The sequence below is a fragment of the Poecilia formosa genome, unplaced genomic scaffold (genome assembly GCF_000485575.1).
Source record: "Poecilia formosa unplaced genomic scaffold, Poecilia_formosa-5.1.2 Scaffold214, whole genome shotgun sequence".
Classification (NCBI taxonomy): Eukaryota; Metazoa; Chordata; class Actinopteri; order Cyprinodontiformes; family Poeciliidae; genus Poecilia; species Poecilia formosa.
The window spans coordinates 127758-150625 of NW_006800153.1; the positions used below are offsets into that span (position 1 = coordinate 127758).

The following is a 22868-nucleotide window of genomic DNA, read 5'->3' on the forward strand; positions in this document are numbered from 1 at the left end:
CCATGAGCACCTACCTGAATTGTTCCCTTTAGTCAATAGAATGAAGCAAAACATGCATTACTGTCTGTTATATGAGGCTATTGTAATAAGTCAAAAACCTTTATCAAATACAACTTTTATGGTTCTGATGTGCTGAAGCAAGAGTCCTAATTAGAATTAAAAAGAGAAATTTTACTTCTCCAGTTTAAACTTCTCTTTATTGGTTTCTTGTTAAAATCAAGATCAAATATAAAATGATTCCCAAGCAAGAAAGTCTGAATGATTGGGACCAAACAGATCAGGATCTTCAACCGCTTGATGAACCTTATCAGAGAAGTGCTTTATTAAGTCACTTTCTGACTTTGGTTTTTACTTTATGAACTATGTAATGAAGTTAAGATCTTGGTATTACTCAAAAAGCTGTTCGATTCCCTCCGAGTTTCCCACTTAACATGTTTTAAATGCCGTTCACGGACCGGACGGATTTCAGTTTGGTACACAGAGCACAGGAAAGCCCTGCTACACCTGCTGTGACTCAGTGAACGGGTTAAATAGACAGATGCTGCAGAGTCTTTATTTTTGTTGCAATAGGTTAGCATTGATGATACACAGCAATGTACTATGAAGCTAATGAAAGCCTTCAGCACTACAGTATTAGTGATTGGAAAAAAACAACCATTAGGCAGAACATTGATACAAACAGAATAAACAAAAGGGAAAAAAAGTTTATGGCACTTATGTTATACTCACAATAATATTGCTTTTAAAAACACAACATTTTTAATTCTTGATACAGTTCGTTAGTTTTACTGCATTTAAATATCAAATATATTCCTTTAATGATCTATGTTATTGCCAACATCAAACATAGCTATCAATATATGTTAAAATGACTTAGCTGTATAATAGTTTTGTGTACAGTACAAATTCTACAGCAAATAACAGTCGGAGTTTGGCAGGATAATCTGGGGATAACAGACTTCAGGACATGCACAACAGTTGTATTGAAGGACAGTGGAAGAGGTACATAGGCAGCGTTTTCCATTAAATAAGAGTGGAGGACTTTGTCTCTCATACAGCCTCTGACATGCAGTCCTTACTTGTAGTAGATACAAGGTACAATCTTATTTTTTTTTTTTTAGATGTACTTCTTTTTCAAGCTGAGCCACAAAAAGGAGCTTCACATGCCAACAAAGGTGCTTGTGAGTCAGAAGTCAATTAGGACAGTGAGATTTAACGTCTCTCTCTCACACACACACACACACACACACACACACATGCACACGCACAACTGTTTGTTTTACCACTTGTGTAAAATAAACCTTTACATAACTCTATACCCTAATTAAATCTTCTTAACCCTCAAAAGCTGACTGTTCACTCACACACATCGTATGCACTCAAGTGGAGGTTAATGAAATGCTAATGAAAAGGGGGAGAAAAAAAAAAAGAAATTAATTTTCTATTTCTTTTGAATTTAAACAGGCGGAGTGAAGACCAGAACATGTCACTCTGAGGACCTGGGCTGATCCAAAAAAAGAAAAAGTTTTATTTTGAATGTAAACAACATGATCTGTCAAATACATAAAATTACAGATTTGTTTTACTTTACTAAAATCACTCTCAGTCAGTACAGAGACCGAGGTTTGTAAAGGACACCATTAGCTGTTTGAATGACAGTCTTTGACAAAAATAATCTTTTAAAAAATATTGATCTAATGTTTTGGACTAAATCACAAAGGTCTTAAATTAGATTAACTAAAAATATGCTGCATTTGTGAGAATCATTGGAAGTAAATATTATGAAGCCATAATGTTTTAGATGAGATCAGTGACAGAGTAGAACTGAGATGTGCCCACAACACAACTTTATTTTGCTCTAACACCAGATTTTTTAGAACATTTAAAAACTTGAAGTCATTCTTTGGGACAGACATCAGTGTTATGACAGGCTGCTTTGGCCACTAGGGGCTCCAAAGACTATTATATGCCAAGCAAAGACAAAGAACTAGGAGAAATCTGGCTCTACAAAGCAAACAGACGGACTGTTGGCAATGAAGAACTAAAATGATTAGAGAGCTCTGGAAATGGTGGGTGCAACAAATACTGGATGTAATTTCCAGTTCAGTCACATTTTTAGTGCCAGAGGGAAAAAAAGACAAATAAAAGATTATGCAACGCTTGCTTTTCTTCTGTCCCCCACATCTCTACCTCTCTATCCTTCCCCCTCTTTTCCGTCCTTGCCTCCTCTCTCTTCCATTTTGCATCAATTCATCGAATCATGCTGGCTGGCAGGCCAGAGGCTGAGCTAGCACTCTGTCACATTATCTTTCTGCTGAGTGAATTACTCTGCCTCCATTAGACTAACAAGAAAGGAGGATGACACAGGGAGATGGAAATGTGGGTGGTGATAAAAACTGTGAGGAGGACAAGGAAGGAAGGAAGGATGGATGGATCAGAGATGCAGCTCAGAGAGACGGTAGAGAGGACGCAGCTAAGAGATGGGAGAGTAGAAAAAGGTTTCTGTGGAACAAGTGAACAGCAAAAGGAAGAGACAGGACAGACCAGAAGGTGGGTGGATGATAGGCTAGAGAGGAAGACGACAGGTCAAAATGAGTTAGGGATGAACAACAAAGTGGACAGAAGAAGACGAGGAGGAGAGTGCAGATGGAGAAAACAAACAAAACCTGACAGGTAAAGAAATATTGAGACGTGTTGAGTAATGCTGCGTATGACTTTAAAACCCAGGTTGCTATGACTACGCAAAGAAATCACAAATAATGAGCATAACAGTGTTAAAAGCACTAAAAATAAAATGTAGGACACTGAGACTGCAACAAAAGTAAAGCACGTTTGTAACTGCTCAAACAGACGACATACAGGGATGCAGGGAAGGAAACGTCATGAAGCAAATGTTCATTCTGATGAAATACTGTGAAGAGGAGGGAAAAAAGATAACCTCCCCGCCCCCATGGACTGGTGTCACACTCCGATCAGGATCCGAGTTAAACTCAGAGCTTTCAAGCAATTCAAACACACATACAGACACACACATGTGCGTGCACACACACACACACACACACACACACACTCCCAACACACACGCGGTAACATCTTGTCTTCATGATTAGTTTCCTCCAGTGTCTTCCCTTTATAGACACAGAAACTCACATTCAGTGAAACACGTCAATAAATAGTTTAAATAATATAAATAATATAAATAAGAATAAAAAGAGTGAGCTTGTGTGTTGAGAAACCAAACAGGAACAAAGTCAGTGAGACAAAATTAAACAAGTCGTCTATCTTTCTCCGTCTCCACAGCGTGACGGTGAGGCTCTCAGAGGTCGGTGCAGCGCTCCTGCTTGCTGTAGTGATCAAACTGACTCTTCCAGTGCATCATGTAGGAGGACCAACGGTGAAACTCCACCTTCCACTGACGCTCTGCCTCGTCGATGTTGCCTGAGGATATGACAACACAAGAAGAGTAGGAAGCAGGTGAGGATCAGAGCGCCACAATAAAATGCTGTTGAAATGCTGAGACTAATCACATCCAGCAGGTCCAAAGGTCAGCATTTTAAGACTGTTGTGAATGACATCAGACACCTTCATTGTTATTATTTATACTTCACATTTTAATGTAAGATAACATGAAATGAGTTGTGACATTAGTTGAGTTGCTGTTAATCCCACTGGAAGAAATATAGTCAATCACTTCTATCAAAGGCTCAACACCAGGGAGGCAACGTTGCTCCCTCTCCGTTCATTTTCTATGGAAGTTGCACGATGAGGCAACAACCACTTGCCCTCCTCCGGCCAGGACCCGGGGGAAGTTTGATGCTGTGAATTTTCCAGGATCGAGTTTGATGCGAAGCAAGAAAGCTGAAAAATGTTCAACTTTTGTCGCTGGTGTTGTGATTGTTTCTAATGTGTCAGAAAAAACGTTCGCCTTTCGCTGTTGTTGGTCACTTTGCGTGTGTCAATCCTGTTAGTTATTTTCTACATCAACAACTTCAACATCAAAGACTGTTGGAGACTTATCATTGATGTCACATCCCCAATAAAAGTCTTTAATGCTCCAATTAACGCCCATCTTCAAATGTGCAGTTTTTCTTTCTTAAAATAAAGGTTGTCTCAATAAATCCTTATGTATAACAGTAACACGTGTAGCACAGTTTACCTGTGATGTTCAGAAGGCGTGGCAGAAAGCGGTTCCAGAAAGCACACATCTGGTTGCGCAAACCTTTGTGGATTTTAAGAGGGTCAGTGTTGAGTGTGACATGTTTCTGCTCATTCGCCGTAAACAAAGGCCAGCGTTTCCTAGTGTCCAGCAGCCCGTCGTTAGGATTCCTAACACATAGCAAAATGAAGCAGATAAAGACAGCAAGAAAAAAAAAAAAACATTAGTCACATTGGACAGAACATGACATACCACAAGTATAACATTCCCAGTGTTGGAAGGCTTCCATTACATTACATGCTTAAAGACGAGTAGCCCAGAGAGTTAAAATGTTACTTCGCTGTAACTCCTCTGAAGGCAGGAATCAACTACCTTTGATTAGATTGTACTTTGAGGTAATTCTGTTTTGGTTTTAAATGTTAGGGAACACAACCGTTCAGTTCTCTTTCTAAACACTAAATGAGGACTGCCAAATGCTCCACAGAGGTTTGCTGCGCAGTAAGTTGATAACATTACCTGTAGTGTCGTGCTAGCTTAAGGCTACTTTCAAACAAAGGGACCTAATGAATGTAAACTGATTTGTCTTCTTTGGCCAGCTCTACTTTCACTGGTGTCCATCACAGCAGGCTAATCATATTCAGCCTCTGATGTCTTACCCTGTCCGTGCAAAGTTTGCCCAGTATTTCATCATGCGCCGACTCAGATTCTTCTCTTCGGTGGTGTAATTGAGTCTCTTCTCCAGTGGCAACCCAAAGACAAACTCGATTTCATAGCCATGGATGACTCCCATCCACTCCGGCCAGGCTAAATTAGAAGCCCGGTGGTCAAACAGGTAGAGGTACACGCCGCCTTTGGAACGCATGGGAAGAAAAGTTTATAATGAGGACATGAAGCAGATAAAGCACAGTCACTAACATGCAACTTACCTTGTGAGTTTCCTCCACTGTTCATCATGCCCAGGTTCGCCTTTAGAGTGTGGTGCTGTGCATATGAACGAGCAAAATGTGCCAGTGGGCAAATTACATTGTGATCTCCAACAATGTCATCCATGGCGTCGCGGTTTTTCACTCCGTTATTCTCATCCATCCAGTCAGTGTATTGCAGCACCACTGCCTCCAAGCCGATATCGTTTGCGTGCGGTACGCTCAGTCGTACACCTGGCAAAATAAAATGAAATAAATAAAAAATAATCCCAGATATATTAAAAAAAAAAAACATTGGCATTGTCTTTAAATTTTCTGTTTCCCCTGAACCAGTCCTTTACTTTTGTTAATAAACTTGCATACTGTATATTGGATTGTGTTTGTTAGATACATGTGCAGTACCTTGATGTTCAAGACGACCAGTGTTGAACTTCTTCCTTCATCTGTTGTTATTTTATGATTTTATGATTAAGCCTCATCAGAAAAGTACTTCCAGATAATAACTGAGAAATAGAGCTGTTTGGCTTTAATTTCATGATAATCAGGCAGTGCCCTGACCAAATTAATCTAAATTAATAGTTTTGCTAAGAGTTGCCCTCAGCAATTATTTATAGTTGCTAGAGATGTGCCGATCAGGTTTTTTCCTGCCGATCCCGATACCGATCACCCATGAGGCCCCGGTAGCCAGTGGTAGCTGGTAGCCAAACCATGTATTGTTGCACGACAGTATTTTAAACTCAATTCCAGTCAGAGTTTCACTCAGAGATAGTTTTCACTACTGCTTGAGGTTTACAGTGGTATTTTTATACTCAGATAACAAACAAATAAAAAAATAACGATAAAGTATTAAAATGAAAGACAAGATGATTCTTCACCAGGAAACCAATATAGCTTTTGTCTGCTTGTAGGTCCTGAGGATGTCTGGTTCTCCTCATCTGCCCTCTGCAGTGTATGTACTCAGCACTCACACAGAAGGATTTTCCATATTCACATACCAGTTGGATTACCAAGCTGCTACTACCCTCTATCCGACTCAAGAAGGGTAAAGATTTTGTCCACTATTTCACAAATAGGATGAAATCCAGGCTGCTTCTCCAGAATCTGGTTCATCCCAGAAATAAAACAACAGACATAGAGGAATCTTGTCAGGCCTCTACCCCTGCAGAAGGACCAGGAAGACCAGCAAATAAAAATGAAAATGCTGAGAAGGATGTACATTGATAGGAAGGAAAATCCCCAGAAGATCTACAGAAAGATCAAGACAACTTTTTTTTACAAGTTTGGTTTGTTATACAACGAGCAAACATATTCAAAAACATTGAATTTAGATGCAGTAATGATTGAAGATATTTCTATAGTTTAATCCAGGAAGGATTACGTGAGAAGCTGGAAAAAAAATGGATGAGGACACATTATCACTTGGATCATTGACTGACTGCTGGACTGCAGGTTGCAGAGCTGCATGTCAAATCTGCTGATATGTAATATTGGAGCTCCCCAGGGACCTGTGCTGTCTGCCTTCCTATTCACCACCCACACCGCTGACTGTTTCAAACTGTTCCATCTGCAAACGTCCTCAGATGACATGGCTATAGTGTATTGTGTGTAGGAGCAATGAGAGGTAGACTACAGGATTTTAGTGGATGATTTTGTGACATGGTCCAAAGAGAACCAACTCCAGTTAAATGTAGACAAGACCAAGGAAACAGTGGTCAGTTTCAGTAAGAAAACATCTTTGTTCCCAAACACAAACGACTTTTCATTTTGAAGTTGTTCTACTTTAATTGGTGGTTTTGTATTGAACTGAATTTCTACTCATCTATTCTTCTATCCCTTTAGTTCAGGGGTGTCCAAAGTCGGTCCTCAAGGGTCGGCATCCTGCATGTTTTACTCTCTCCCTGGTTTAACACACCTGCATCAAATGATGGCTCATTAGAAGGCCTAAGGAGAACATTGACTTGCTGAAGAGGTTGCAACTACCACCAGGGAAAGAACTAAAACATGCAGGATGCCGGCCCTCGAGGACCGACTTTGGACACTCCTGCTTTAATTGATTCATTCTTACCTTCCAGGAAGTCTTCTTTGGAAATTAGACTCTCGTTGTCCTTGCTGAATCCTGGCGCTCCATACAGCAGAAAGTAAGAGCCCTCGTCTTGGTTGACACCAAGAAGAATCTGAGTGTCTTTAAAATTGCCTGAGTTAATCATTGCTTCTGGAGTATCAGGCAGAAAATCACCATCCACAACTGGTACAAAGGAGAAGCGGAACAGAGCTGACCATGGCAGAACCTGAACACAAACACAGAAAAATAAATCCACACAGACAAATGAAAGTCTCAGGGATTCAGTAAGACAAAGCTAGCTGTGTGGCAGAAAAATGTGTGCAGTACTTATGCTAGAGTCAGACATTAAGAATGGTCAATTTCAGTTTTACACCACTTAGCCCTGACTCAAACCGAAAACATTAATTGAGCAAATAACAGAAAACATAGGAAATGGTTGCATGAACTCTGCTTTTGTAGCTTATTTACTTTCTGTGTAGCTCTAATAAACTTATTTAATAAGTCATTCTGAATGAAAGTTATTACTTAATCTCTGTGGCCTTATAACACACTCACCGGTGTGCAGTAGGTCATTTATAAGTGCTTAAAAATATATTTTAGGTTTTCAGAAATTTCTTGAGAGAGAATATGGAGGAGATTTCTATCTTCCTTGTTCATTAGACATTGCTTTCCATTTTATAGCATTACAATCTCAAGAGTTTCCTGTAATGGGTAACAATCATCTCTAAATAAAAGAAAATGTGGATAGTTTATAATATTTGCAACTCAGTTTTCTGACAGTGTTAGATTACGTCAAGTATTGCCAGTCAAAAAGGTGCACTCATTAGTGATTATATATGTGATATATTATCTTTACAACCTCACAGTGGAGTGTGTTCAATAAATTAAACTTCAAAAAGGCTTTGTGGAAACACAGTGAAAAATGCAAGCTCAAATTAAATCTGCATTACCAGCCATTCTTGGTCAATAAGCTCCTGTGGAGTTTTGTTGCGCAGACAGTCCACCAGCTCAGTGTCGTTGCCTCCATTACAGTTAACAAGCTTTGCCAGAAGCGTAGCACGTCTTCTGGCCTCAGCAGGGCTGACAGAGGCCCACGGACAGTTGGGGACCCCGCTCTGAAGGATGGCCCTTGTGAAAAAAGGTCTGCTGTCTGGAGACAACAGGTGGAACCCGACTGAAGCACCCCCAGCACTCTCACCGAAGATGGTCACCTGTTTTACACAAATGGACACCCAAGAGATCAGGAAAATTATGAAACCATGTTTAATACCAATATAGAGGATGGACAATAACTGACAAAAACACCTGTTTGGGGTTTCCACCGAAGGAATGGATATTTTCTTGCACCCACTTCAATGCCAACCTCTGGTCCAGCAGGCCGACATTTCCAGGAGCCTCTGAAGAGCCATGAAGAGCGAGGAAACCAAAGGCTCCAATGCGGTAATTCATGGAGACCACAATGACTGTCTCAGTGTGAGCAAGGTAACGGCCATCATACACATCCAGCGAAGAAGAGCCACTGTAGAAACCTAAAAAGCCATTATCATTACAAGACAGAGTTAGCCCGATTGTTTAAATAGATTGTTTTTAATAAAAGTTGCAAAATCATATATATTATTTTGTACACCTTAGGAGGCCGTGTATGTCCAATTTCAATGTCCCTAAAGTAAAGTAAAAAATACTTTATTAATTCAAAAGACAAACTAAAGGTTGTTGTAAATTATTTCAAAATGAAATGGTTGTTGGTAGGAAGGATCTTCTGTAGCTGTCTGTAATACAGTGGTTTGAAACAGCCTCTGACTGAAGACTCCCTGTTGTTGAATGACAGCCTTATGAAGAGGATGGAACAATGTCTATCAGCTTATGCAGAATCCTTCAACACATCATCAATTCAAGAGGTTCTAAAGCAGTCTCCAGAACAGAACCAGCCTTCTTTATCAGGTTGTGGAGCTTTTTTCCAACTTAGTGGTTCCGATTCTGGAATGCCAAAACAAACGGCCACAGAAGAAATTGTATTTTTTACAGTCGACTGGATGACTGAGACGTCCTCTAGAAGTGAACCTGCTCTTTGCCTTCTGGTAGACGAGTCACAATAATGTTGAGGCTTTCATTCAGAGACTGATAGACAGCTAGAGACACTTCTTGTTGAAGATATTTGATCTCATCGGGAATCATTAGCTGTTAGCCAGCCAGGTTACATAACTTTCTTCAGCTGGATAAAACATTTTTCTCTCCTGTTCCATGAATTAAACAGGGTTCATTTTTTTACACTTTCATTTACAGAGATATGATAAGGGAGACTAGACATCAACATCCATCCATCCGTCCATCATGTTTTGCTCATCCAGGGTCGGATAGCAGGAGGAAGCAGTCTAAGCAGGGAGTTCCCAGACTTCCCTCTCTCCAGTCACTTGTTCCAGCTCCTCCATGGGAATCCTAAGGCGTTCCCTGGCCAGTAGAGACATTGTCCCTCCAGTGTGTCCTGGGCCCCCCTCTGGGTCTCTTCCAGGTGGGACATGCCTCAACACCTCACCAAGGAGGCGTCCAGGAAGCATGCCCGAACCACCTCAAATCACCATTTTAAGCATTTCTTACTAAAAATATATAGATTTAGTGGGGTGGCCTTATTGATTTCATTCACACATTTACAAATTTGCTTCAGTAAGTTTTAATCTGTTTAAAACTGAAATAAAGCGATTAAAAGTCAAAAATTAGCATCACATTCTTGTCCATTATCACTATATGTAAATATCTCACTTGAAGCCTTATACTGGGGGTGATTATAATTACATGACTTGCAGTAATACACATAGCGTACACTCTGGCAAAAAATGTGTGACCACAAACCTCCACCATAGATCCACACCATAACCGAGAGATTGTGGGGCCTGGGCGAGGCAGGCACCCAGATGTTAAGGTACAGGCAGTCCTCGCTCATCTCTCTGTTAGGATTCCACATCTCAGTGCCCTGGAAACCCGGGTACGACGTGTCCACATACTGGTAACAGGCGTTTGGGTAGGCATTAGCCTCAAGAATCCCTGTCCATCTTCGCTTCGGCTCAGGAGGACGGAAGCGACGCTTACCCAGTGGTGGCTCAGCAAAAGGGATGCCGAGGAAAGCTGTGACATAGCTCCCATCTGGCACCGGGAAGCGCGCACCTTGAACTAGACCACTATGTGTATTAACAAGGTCGCCATCATTTTGGGAAAAGCAGGTTGGGATGAGAGCAATGAGAAAGATTGACAAAAAAACGAGGTAAGTGGAGAGCTGCATGACGGAGGTAAAAAGTGTTTGTGTGCCGGGAACTGCAGTCGTGATTCCTTCTGGTTGGCAGGGAGAGGAAGGTCTGCTCTACTTCACCTCAGATCTACAGAAGAAGAGAGAGAGGGAGACAGAAATATGATTACAATAAAGAAGGATAATGTTGATGAGGCAGGTAAGATTAAACTGAAGGTGGAAAAAAGGGAGAGTGAAGAGAAAGACGTGTTGGCAGTGCAGTTTTCATGATTTGCTAAGGTAGATGGACAATCTAGTTGTTTTTTTTTAACAATTTGGTCAATGACAGCTTAAAGTTACATCAACTAAAATGTTTTCATTAGGAAATCGTATAAAACGATTTCCTAATGAAATTTGAATGGCTTGACCTTGCCTTGTCAAGCCATTCAAATTAGTACATCAACCCTTGCTACAGTTAGTACAAGTTGTATGTTTAAAGATGAAAATCTTAAGACATTTTTTGTTGAATGCAACCACTCCTGGATCACATTAGCCTGGTAAAAACCAGCCTCTTGTTCTACACTGTTTGCTTTATCCAGAGGGTCTTGGCTCTCGGCTGTTGGGAAACGATGGCTTCCTGGAGGCGTGAACTGTGTTGAAGTTTTAAATTTTACCCCGTGATTTATGTAATACACCAGTTCAACACTAAAAAGCTGACTAGAAGTTGCCTGCACTGTAAACAAACATCCTCCACTGTAAAGCGAGATGTGCTGGGCAGAACGGGGCGGATGGTCCAAGAATGCCGTTACATTCCCTGATGGTAAATTGTAGAAATTTGTTGTCAGAAGGTCTAAAAACCCATAAATAATACATAAATTAAACAATACAAAAAAAACTGAGAAACTACAAACAATGGAGCATAGAACATATTCATCAGGCGCTGACTAAAACATCTGACTCAAAAGGGTTTTGATAAAGGTGTAAACCGTATTTATGTCAATTAACCTGCAAAAAAACAAATAAAAAAACCCCACCTCTTTAGGGCATTCTTGGATAAGAAACATGATCCCATTACAAATATTTTTAAAAGTTGCCTCGTCTGTCATATTTCGGTTGTCTCATCGATATGTAGGATTTTAGAGCAATGACAATGCAATTCTTGGCAGGCACGCTCTGGTTAGTGTAATGATTATGCTGCTCCTGATAAGTTACTACGATTTCTTTTTTTAAGTGTTAATAATGATTATGCTCTTTTCTTCTGCTGCTGTTCTAATGTACGTTTTCTGGGTCAGATGACCATTTTGATGTGGTGTTGTAAAAGGAGGAGGTCCTGTTTGACTCAGGTCTATGAACATTCATATCCAAGTTTTTGCTGATAGTCAAATAAATCCATGGGTTTTGTGGTTCCAGCAGAACTTGGTTAAGTCTTTTTAATTTCTGGGTTCATTTTATGTCAGTTACTTTAATTACTTCATCCTATGCCAATTTGTTTTAGTTCATTTTGTCAGGAAGGCCTCTGCTGTCTGGTGTCATTAGTTGATTGTCAAAGTTCAGTTTCCAAAGAATTAGACTGTTCAGTTAAACTTCTATACATGCATAATGTACATTAGATTTTTTTTTTTACAGTTTTGAATCTGATTCAGTATTTTTGTCCACAGTCATAACAATCTAGAATAATTCTTAAGAAACATGACTTATTATGTCAATAAAAAAATAACACAAAATACATACATAAAATAAGTGTTAAACTACAAAGAGTGTGATCCTACCAGCCTTATAACAGTTTACATGAAAGTAGCAGTCTGGTGGCCCTGCTTCTGCTGTTGTGGTACATTTTTACCAGATTGTGACATTTCACCTTTTACCATGCAGTCATCATGAAAGTCTGACACAGCATGACAAGTTTTTCTAAATGCTTTACAGTATTTGAACATGGTTAACTGGAACCACACTAATATTAAAATGATAATATTAGTCTACCAGTTTAGTATAGCTGTGTGTGTTGAGCTTAGAATATCTTTGGAACTAAATTATACAACTTTGGCCACTTTAGGAGATGTATTGTCAGATACTTTACCAAGTTAATACCATACCAGAGCAGAATGTTGGGGATCTTTTAATGTGCTTACAACAAAGTCTATGTAAAAAAAAAAAAAGTTTCTTATTCTATGTTTACATACTGCTCATCTTAAATAAAAGTAAAAATCCATTATTTCATCCAAAATAGTCATTAGTACAGAGAAAGGCTGGAAAGTAATGTCCTTCTTTCCCCACCACTTTGAACAAGCACATCACAAACAGCTGTCATCTCTCCCTTACATCACTTCTCAGTTGATCTTGTTACTCTGACAACCATACATTGCTAAACATAAACAGTAGTTGAACAGGTGGGAGGAAGACAACTGTCCAAAGGCATTCTTGCCAATTCATCAGTGCACCTCAACCAACAGGAACAAGGACGTTCTTTTTAAGCCATTTTGGAAAATAACTCTTCAATTGTCATTTTAAAAAAGCAGATTTGCTAGAATAGTATCCATTTCAACCTGTTGGAGGTGATGCTTCATATATGTTGTGTCAACATCCTGACTGTTGTGCATGTGCTTTAATTGACAGAAATCCTAAATCTAAATAACCCACAATAGGGGTGGGCTATATTGCCAAAAAAATCATATCACAGTAAATATATATCTAAATATTTGGATAACGACACCAACAATATTCCACATTTTCTGTCTTGTTTTTCAGATTTGACCAACCAAAGTAACTTCCTTTGTAAACAGATACTAGAATAAAAATATATTGATATATAGATGTATACAAAAACACACGGTGCATCACAGACAATATAGAATAGATAAATGTTTTTTTTTTTTTTTTACTTTGACTGAAATCAGCTAAATTAAAATACTTAAATACAAGTAAAGCTGACTGCTGTGGTTCAACAGAACAAAATGTTAAAAAGTATTTCCCTCATATTTTTAAGTTAGCCAACATGTGAAAAGCTAAGAATCTCAATTTAATACAAAAGAAAATCTTCATTTTAAAAATGCGCAAGACCAAAAATTATGTCACATGAAAAAAAAAAAAACCCTGAAAAAAATAAGTTTGTTCTCACTTCCTCAGGAACTTTGTTCACTTTCATTTCTTCCACCATTTCCTCTCACTTCTGCAGGATCGTTTTCATTGCTGTACCAAAATGAGCGAAGTGTTCCATTTTTTTCTTAAAGGAATATCTGATTCAGGACACAGAGCAATAAGGACTTTCAACTCTCGCTTCTACTGATTTATTTAAATGCTTAGGAGTTGGCAGACAGGACAAGCTGCAGCTAGCTAGCTTCTTATCTATGTTTTTGAGTAAACATGTTTCATATAACTCTGTGGCCCTTAACTTTACACTCAGCTTCCAGTTATTTATTTCCTTTTTGGGAAGCCGTCTGTGTTTCAGAAAGTTTTTTCGCCAAGACTGACTGGTTCATTCTTTCTGTCAGCAGACAGAATCAAGCTCAGCATATCCAAGTAACAGCAGGTACAGGAGCTGCAGTGGCCAAACCACTACTGTATATCTTTTCCTTCTCGCAGATATCAGCTAATTCAGTGAATTCAGTCCAGTCCAGACTGTGGATCAGCTGGACTGGACCAATCGCAGTTGGCAAAACAACAATAGGAAGCATGACCACATAGCGCCTGACGCTGTCCTGAATAAATAACGTCATCATTTGGTATCGCAATACAAAAACTCCACAGGTATTACCTTATATACTATGGTATATAAGGTAATACCCGGGTATATAAGGGGTACATTATATACCCCTTATACCCCTAATGTACCCAGATATACTGGGTACATTAGGGGTATTCCATATTGCCTCATTACCTTACATGAGGCAATATGGCATACCCCTAATGCACAATTTCTAATACAGGTAACGACAGGTTTGTTCAATGACAGCATCATGTGAATAAACCATAGCAACACAATGACCAAAGCAAGCTTTTAACAGCCCAACTTACTGCTTGAGTAGGGACATCCCATATCAGCAATAAAAAGCCTTGTGCCAAATCTAGTATTTACAGAGTCTGTCGGGTTGTAAATGAAAAAGGAATTATTACATATTTGCTTTAATTGTCAAAAATCAAAGACACTGTGTGCCGACATCAAATTCTGGACCACATGTGAAATGTATCAAGTTCTCACTTGACCTGACATTTTTTAATAATACTTTAGGAACTTGAAATATTTTTAAAAAGTGATAAAGATAGAAAATTTACTCAATACGTTGTCATCCCTCACCCACCATATATATTACATTGAAGACTATATTGACCAGAGCAGCTCTTTATCTGTCCGGGTCCTGTGACCTGTTCTGTGCGCTGGGCTCAAATATCCCCTGACAGCTGTCCCTGTGAAGGAGAGCGTGCAGCTGAAACATTAGCCATTAAAATTCACAGCATTGAATGCAAAGTACTACATTTACAAAGCAGAACAGTGTTTCTGTAGGTTTTGTGCACACAATAATCTAGAAACAAAATTATAGGCCTCAATGTATACCACAAGTTTAAAAAGTTACAGTTTCAAAAATATTAAATCTTTATCTGTTTAATAGCACTCCAACAGTTTTAACAGGATCTATAAAAATTGCCAGGGAATGATCCAGAGTGACTGGAGAATGGAGCAGAGCTGCTCTGCAGTTCACTCCTGCAACAACTCCCATCACTCATTTCTCTTGCTTACAGAAAAGACAACTGGCTTCTTGGAAATCCATGGCCTGGAATCTGATCATTAGTTTTATTAAGGTAGTGCTCATTTTCAAATAACAAGTAATGCTAAAAGTGTAGAGCATTATTTGTGAAGCAGAGTGCAGGGCCCAAAAGCCTGGGGTCTAAAAATCTAGCTAATATTAGCTTTCAATGGTACTATTATCAGTAGAACAACAACAAGCTAACAACACAGTAAGCAGATTTTTCTAAATTTAGTGCATTGGTACTCAATATTTTGTTTTAGATTTCTATGGGATGCTAAAATAATTAGACAAAGACATGAAGATGTTTTGTGTCTTGCTGTTGGAGGACCTGAAGTGGAAGTCCATCATCTGAGGAACAAGGACAGATTTAAACACCTAGAAGCGTTACTTGACTTCTTTCTCATTTTGGGATCTTACAAGCTCCTCCATTGAGTCTTAAGTCTCTCCCATACTTCATTCCAAGCTGAACAGTTGAAGCGTGGTCAAGTTTCATACCTTTCATAACCAGCACAGACCACCTGAGGGAAACCCTTCCTGTTTTCATGTACGTCATACCCCTACCCGGAAAGTTAAAACGGACTGATTGAAGCTAAATATTAACATTGCTTTCAGAGAGTATATCTACATAAAACATGGCACAGCTTATTGGCAATCACAGCTCTGTGTGAAGTAGTTTGACTCAGGCATTCTGTTAAGAAGGGGAAGCGAATATCTATGAAAGCTGATTTTGACCCTATGGCAGAACTCTTACTTCTCATTATTTTCAGAGTTCCACCTAAAAGTTGCTCCACCTTGGATTCTTGGGGAATCCCCAATAAGGGTCGGTTGTAGTGGTCTACGTACCACCAGACGTGAAGAAGCTACAGAATAAAGAATCTCTGTTTCTGGATCGTGAAGATGATGTTCAGGGCTTTCCACTAAGATTTTTCAGTTTAGGACACATCCATCTTTTCACAATCAGCTCTAAAGGCTCCAGAACAGTACCCAGAACAGAACTAGTCTTTATCATCGTCTTTCCCTTTCTTAGGGCACTGGCCCTGAAGATGACCAAAGGAAGATAGTGCTGATGTCAATGTTGGACATATTTGAGATGTGCTCTGTCTTCGCTTGTGATTTATGACTGGGAAGAGAGCATTCAAAGGAAGCTCGTTTTTGTGGCTTTGACAGAAATGATGGTGAAAGAGAGTGGTTCCACCTGTGAATATTGTCTACATTTCCATAACTCGTTTACTTAAAAAAAAATCTGCTTTCACGTGCAGAAAAATGGGAAAAGAGAAACCTGATAACATGCAAGACCATAGAGAGGGAAACACCATGTGGCGCGGTCTAGGATTGGAGGGGATAAACTGTGTCACTTCTCAAATTAGGCTGTGGAATCTGTGTTCACAGGAGGATCGGATTCACATTGGTGGGGGGAGGTGAAACCTTGGAAGGAAAGGTTATTAACTATGGATTTCTGAGTGCAAAAACATATTTCCATCAAATATAACTCCATCGGTTAAATACAAATACTAAGTGCACATGGGTCAATAATGTCTAAATATAAAGATAATGTTAGGCACTGTTGGGCATCCAGCTATGGAAGACTGAAGATCTGAATAAGCTGGCATGATTAATTGTTGATTTAAAAATACTGTGTAAACTCTGGTCCCAGCAGCAGGAAGAGGAGGAGATTCAGAAGGAAACTCTGTGATGTCATGGAAGCTGAGGGGATTCTGGCATCATTCTGTCTGTACTGGAGAGGACCAACAGGGTGCTTCCCTAACCCACTTTCCTGTGGCAGAGAATGAACCCGCTTATGAAACTCTAGAAACTTTTGATCCAAAAGCAGGACCGTGAAGGCTGCTGTCGGCAACTGTTGCTGATTAACACTTCCATAGGGAGAAGAGAAGCAGCTGCTCCAGGACTGCAGCTGAAAGTGCAACGCCTCCTGGCTGGGTGTCATTGCTGAGCGCCCCAGGCTAGCCTGACCCATCACCCCAATCTAGTAGCCAGCAGAATTACCTCCTTTCATCCCTCCATCGGAACTGTTCATAGTAGGTGTGATAGCTGGGCAATTATTAGCTTAGAATGATCGTTTTAAGTGTTTTTGTGTATTTTTATGCATCCAAATGGAGCAGGCCGTGCATGCTATAGGCAAAGAGAAAAACAGAGTTTAAACTTCTTCCACAAAGTGTTTAAATCACAGATAGTCCAGTGAGGTCAAACTGATCTCTTCCATCGGTATACGTCTTTGTTTCATGATTCTAAATTACATGGAATAGCCCTATGACAAGCTAAGATGTTCCATCTTCTTAAAGCTAATGGATGAAAGCTAAGAGCTACATACAGCATTCCCAGCATACAGCTAACCCAATAAACAGTTAATATTGTTATTTACTGCGTTTTGGACTCAAGATTGTTTAAACTACAAAATAACTCAGTCTGTGTTCATTTATGCCACACTTTTTTGATCGGTAACTAATAAATTCCCAATCAATTCAAAGACATTTTTCCAAATGGTTACTGATTTATATTTCATTTGAGATTTAAAAGGACGCAAAATGATGTTTTGTCTTTTGCATTGCAAAATTATTTGAAGCACATATAGCAAGTCTGCCAATTTATCTAAACTAATTATTTAATTAGCTTAAAGCTAATTGATCTCACTGACAAAACCTTTCAGTACAGTCCTTGCACTGCATCATTGGTTCCATTTTTTCTTCTAGACATTTTAGTGTCTTCATTTTATCACTATGTCAGTAGTTTTAATTGTGTATGTTCCCAGTTTAACGAGTTGCTTGAATAAAAAGTTTTAACTTTGAAGTTGAATTAATTTTAATAAACTCTTGCACATTTGAAATAAGTTGTCTGTGTCTATTCCATACACATGTGAAGCAACCTGCTGTTTGAAATTACTAGTTTTATTTAGAATTGAAAAACATAATAATTATTCAGCTAAACGTACTAAAGTACAACATTTTGATGCTCCTGTGCAAAATGTTGCCGTAGCATAAGGTTAAGGCTCTGGTGACACCATGACATCTGAATTATGAAGTAAAACAGGTTCCACCAGTTCAGACAGGGCCGGTTATCCAGGAAGCAATCTCAAACTAAGTTAGAACCTGAGTCATACAAGAGGCTGTAATGAAGACTCATCATAACAACACAAAACTAAGTACTGTTCTTTGTGCCTATTAAAGTTTAAGGCAACATTATCTGACTCCATGTGAAAATGATTTTAAAAGTAGGAAGGCTTAAAAAAAGAAAACTCATGCAGTCTCTTTAGTTTAATAATTTTGCTACATGATTGTATTTATTCAAAACCAAAACTTCTGATGTTATTGTACGATATATTTGACCTGTAATATTCCTTACTTTGTTATTTTTATGTTCATTGTGTCACTCTGGAGGTACGCCATGTTTTATGTTCGTAATGTAATGAATGGTAATTTTTTTAAACAATTTTTTAAACAAATTTAGCTGTAAATATTTAATAAGTTCTAATTTGACTAGCTGGGTTATAATAATTGGACTTCAGAAGCAGTAAATCTGTAAACTACCTGCCAGCAGATAAACAGCCAAGCTGCAGTTCCTTACATAAGACTCAAGGAGCACATCTGGGCAGTAAATAATAAATGATGTTAGGCTACTCTCCACTCAGTGCGCAAGGTTTACGCTTTAGGGTAATGTTGAAGCTGATAATATATGCTTTTAGACATATATTGTCTAAATTTATATGTCTAAAAACATACGTTTTAGACATATGCAGAAATACAACAGCATCTGTGCCAAATGTGACATGTGCAGACACACTTGTTTACAGTCACACACATGATCAGCCAAGCACAAGATAGGCACTTCAGGAACTGCAGCTTTGTGTGTGTGTCTGTAGCAGAGTAGACAAATACACATTGGTTCACAGATCAGCTAGAATTTTATAATCAGGAAATTTTCTCTGCCTTCTCCCAGTGCTTCCAGTACTAACTGCAGAAATACACCAGCAACCAATCAGAGCCAAGAGGAGAGTCTTAGCGCAGTCGATCATGCTTGTGTACATGGCGCTCACACCGTCCCTAATGCTCTCTGCTATGCTACAGCCTATGCCATGATTGCCAAGCCTAATTAGCATAGCCACTGATGAGAGCACATAAATGGTTTCCTGTAACGGCAAGATGTTTCTCTGCCATTAGCGCAACTGATCAGTGCATACCCGAGGTTGATTAACAGCACCAAGACCCTCCTCCTAGCTCCGATTGGTTGATTTTGATTGGGAGCTGTGAATTTCCACAGATGGCAATAGTAGTTCAGTGAAGAGGTGGAAGAGCTACATTTTCTTCCACAGATTATCTGTCTCACACCATAGTGTCATGACATGGTGACAGCTGTAACAAATATGTAAAAAAACAAAAAAACAACAAAAAAAACAGACTTTTATAGAAAGTAATGTGAAATGGATTTTTGTGTGTCTGATGGCACTAAAACAAGTTTCTTGTTCAAAATGTCTACATCTGATCAACACAGCATGTGTTAAATTACCCAACCCTATTGTAATTGTGAGTGATGACATACATTGATCTCCCATTGCTCTTAGAATCTCCTATTGGTCTCTAATGAGGCAGTGAAATAAATAACTGGCAGTTCAAGAGCTTAACTTCTTTACAGATATGTTTCACAGTAGCAGTTAGAAATAGCAACCTGGCTAAAAGCAGCCACGCAAAATGGAAAACCAAGCCGGCCCCCAGAGGAACAAGAACAATCAGTATCACAATCTGTCCTATTAACAGAGGACCTTATATCAAATATTTCCTATTTGAAAAATCGCAGAAAATTTTCACAAAGATCTCAGAATCCTGTAGATAAAACTGGGTAGAAAGATCTAGAACAACGTATGACTGTTAAAAGACAGAAGATCTGGGAGAAAACAATAAAACAGTTGGGAGTTTATTAGATCATTGTGCCATGGTTGAGCAGGTTTCAGGTTCAAAGCAAGGCCTGTGATGGTCCATAAAACAACACAATGAGCAAACGTACCAGTCAGGAACGTTCCTGGAGTTTTGGCTTGTTTTTACAAGTACAAGTACCTGACACAGCCGGGTCCACTATCTTACACTTTTTAAAAAAAAAAATAATTAAACTGACCATCAAGAGTTTGCAGGACGCCCCATAACTAAATGAATGGTGCAGAAAAACACTGGAGTTATCCCACAGCTGGTAGAAAGGATTAAAGTTTTGGAATATTGAATGTAAAGGTAAAGGAATGTAAAGATAAACAAGTTAGCAAAAGCTTTTTCTTTTTCATAAATAGTCCCTCAGTCTAATAAAACAGTATCTGTAACCCAAAGAAGGAACAATATCAACAGACAAATCTAATATAAAGATTTTACAAAGAACATGCTGTTCTCAGTGCTTTGTTGAGGTTGTAGGTGTGACTGCGTTACACCAGTACGACTCAGGGTGAAAAGTTTCTACCAGTGCAATTTAATAAATAAAAAGGTGAAAAGATTAGAAACAACATTCTAAATTTGTCAAATTAGCAAAAGCAGAGTAACAACTCATGTTGCAAGACTGGGAGTAAAATCTCACAAATCACAAATGTTATCCCTAAGTACATTAAAAATATGACTTATTGTTACCAATGCCATTTAATCCAGTCCAATCCATTAAATGTTTTGACTATTATTGCACTTAGCTAATTGGCAGGTACTGTGGAGTGGAAGCTGCCAAAAGTGATTTAAAAATAAATGAATCAGCGATTCCACAACGGGAAGAAAACTGGTGCTTTTTTGCCTCGTCATACAAACATACAGCAACATTATAGCAACCAAAAATATCTGTGCTTAATTAGGTCGCCAAAGCAGCCTTCCATGAGAGCTAAGTGTAATGCAGTAAACACTGCAGTGCTATAATTATTGCAAGAGATGGGATCTGATCTGCTAGCATATACAGAGCCATCATATAGAGTTTGCAACCTGAGATACGCAGCTGCAGTAATAACATAGAATCATGCAGTAGCTACATTTAAGTGACACATCTCATAAAGACTGACACTCTTTAGGTTTGTTTGCATACCAAGTTGTTAAAACAATAACCGTGGTATCAAGCCAGATAAGTTGAACTATCAAAGCCACATAGAAATAATGTAAATACACTGAACTAGTCCTTGAGCACGAGATACACAGACTGGATCCCTCTGAGGTTTAAAAGGATTTTTTTTTTAACTTCCTAAACATTTCATTAATTTCTACAGGCTGCTGTTTTACCATCAGTAAAAAAAAAAAGTTAATTGCCAGTGGAAACACTTATTATATTCTGGCTGCAGAAAACTCCTGTACCTAAATACTGACCAAGTATTGATTTCTGATCTCTTCCTGAGTAAAAACATTAGTATTGTCGTTTCTAAATTAATACGAACTTGTTTTCTTTGCACTATTTGGGGTCTGGAAGCGCTGCATCTTTGTCGTTAGTTTGACCATTTCTCATTTTCTGTAAGTAAATACTAAATTTTTGCTTGGAATTTGAGACATGTTGTCAGTAGTTTGTAGAATAACAGAACAATGTTCATTTTACTCAAACATATAACTATTAAAAGTCAAATCAGAGAAACTGATCATTTTCAGTGGTCTCTTAACTTTTTTCCACAGCTGTGTCAGAGCAGGCAGAGAAACCTGTACATGTTGTAAAGCTAATACGCCACTGTAATCTCCAATGAGAGAGGGTGATCAGAACACAGTTAGGCGTCTTATAATTTCAGAATTAATATATTTTTTCGCCACGGTCAGTCATTTAACTCAAAAAATTTTTAGCCCGCATGTCACTCATAATGCACAACAAGGACATATGCTTTGTGCTGCACTACATTTTTATGCCAGTGGCGTGTCGGAATGTTGCTGTAGCACTTTAACTGTTGATGGACAGCAGAGGTGCCCATCAGGACAGCTGCTATCTCCTGGTCGACTGCAAAGGCGTGACGGAGTCAGATATGCCTCCATGTAGAGTGGTGTGTGAATCTGCTTAAAGCGTGAGATACTCGAGTTCAATCCCTGCCAGGTGGTGTTCTAATTCTATGTTATTTTCATCAAGCACAAATAGCTTAGTTTTAGTTACATTTTATTTTAACTTAACATTTTAGAGAAGAGCCCTCCCATTGTCTAACAGTAGATCATTTTGACTTTAACGTTTTTAAGTACCTCCTAATCTGAAAACCTGGTCAGCCCTGCTTTACTGCTGTACAGTTTTGTGGTGTTTCCTAGTCACAAACCCACAAGAATAATAAAAGAAAAACAACACAGAATTGCAAATATTAATGCAATTCTGTGTAATATTTTGAGGACGTAAGCTTTATCCATTTATCTATTCATATATATTTTTGGGGGTCTATGCATAATTGGCTGGGTGGGTAGCAGTCACTTTCACTTCTCCTTCACTAAATAGAGGAGATTATGTTTGATTTTTAGGTTTTCTATTGGATTACACAGTTTTTCATCTGCCCACAAAGGCTTATACTGATGCTGTCATGAGTGTCACCTGACTGTGGTGCACCTCTAATTTACTGCCTTTTTTATGACCACACAGTATGTTCAATAATAAATTTAATTATACGTTTCCACCATTCTTTACTAAACAGCCAATACAGCTTTTTGTAGCAACTGTTAGCTAGTTTTGGACAGTGGAGGTGATATCATGTGACCCAAGCCACATTAACAGTAATGTTATGTGTATGACACATATGATTAGATAGATAGATAGATAGATAGATAGATAGATAGATAGATAGATAGATAGATAG

At 38.7% G+C, this 22868-nt stretch overlaps 1 protein-coding gene across 1 annotated transcript in view; it reads right to left on the reverse strand.

Moving 5' to 3' along the window:
• Window positions 1-526: 526 nt before the first annotated feature.
• ache (acetylcholinesterase (Yt blood group)) overlaps window positions 527-22868 on the reverse strand; it is a 23576-nt gene continuing 1234 nt past the window's right edge. The window contains exons 2-9 of the mRNA XM_007567817.2: window positions 9989-10509; window positions 8447-8670; window positions 8092-8352; window positions 7145-7367; window positions 5083-5313; window positions 4813-5005; window positions 4157-4326; window positions 527-3438 (exon numbers count right to left, since the gene is read on the reverse strand). Coding sequence (XP_007567879.1) covers window positions 3317-3438; window positions 4157-4326; window positions 4813-5005; window positions 5083-5313; window positions 7145-7367; window positions 8092-8352; window positions 8447-8670; window positions 9989-10415 — 1851 coding nt within the window. The 5' untranslated portion in view covers window positions 10416-10509 and the 3' untranslated portion in view covers window positions 527-3316. The remainder of the gene's footprint in view (window positions 3439-4156; window positions 4327-4812; window positions 5006-5082; window positions 5314-7144; window positions 7368-8091; window positions 8353-8446; window positions 8671-9988; window positions 10510-22868) is intronic.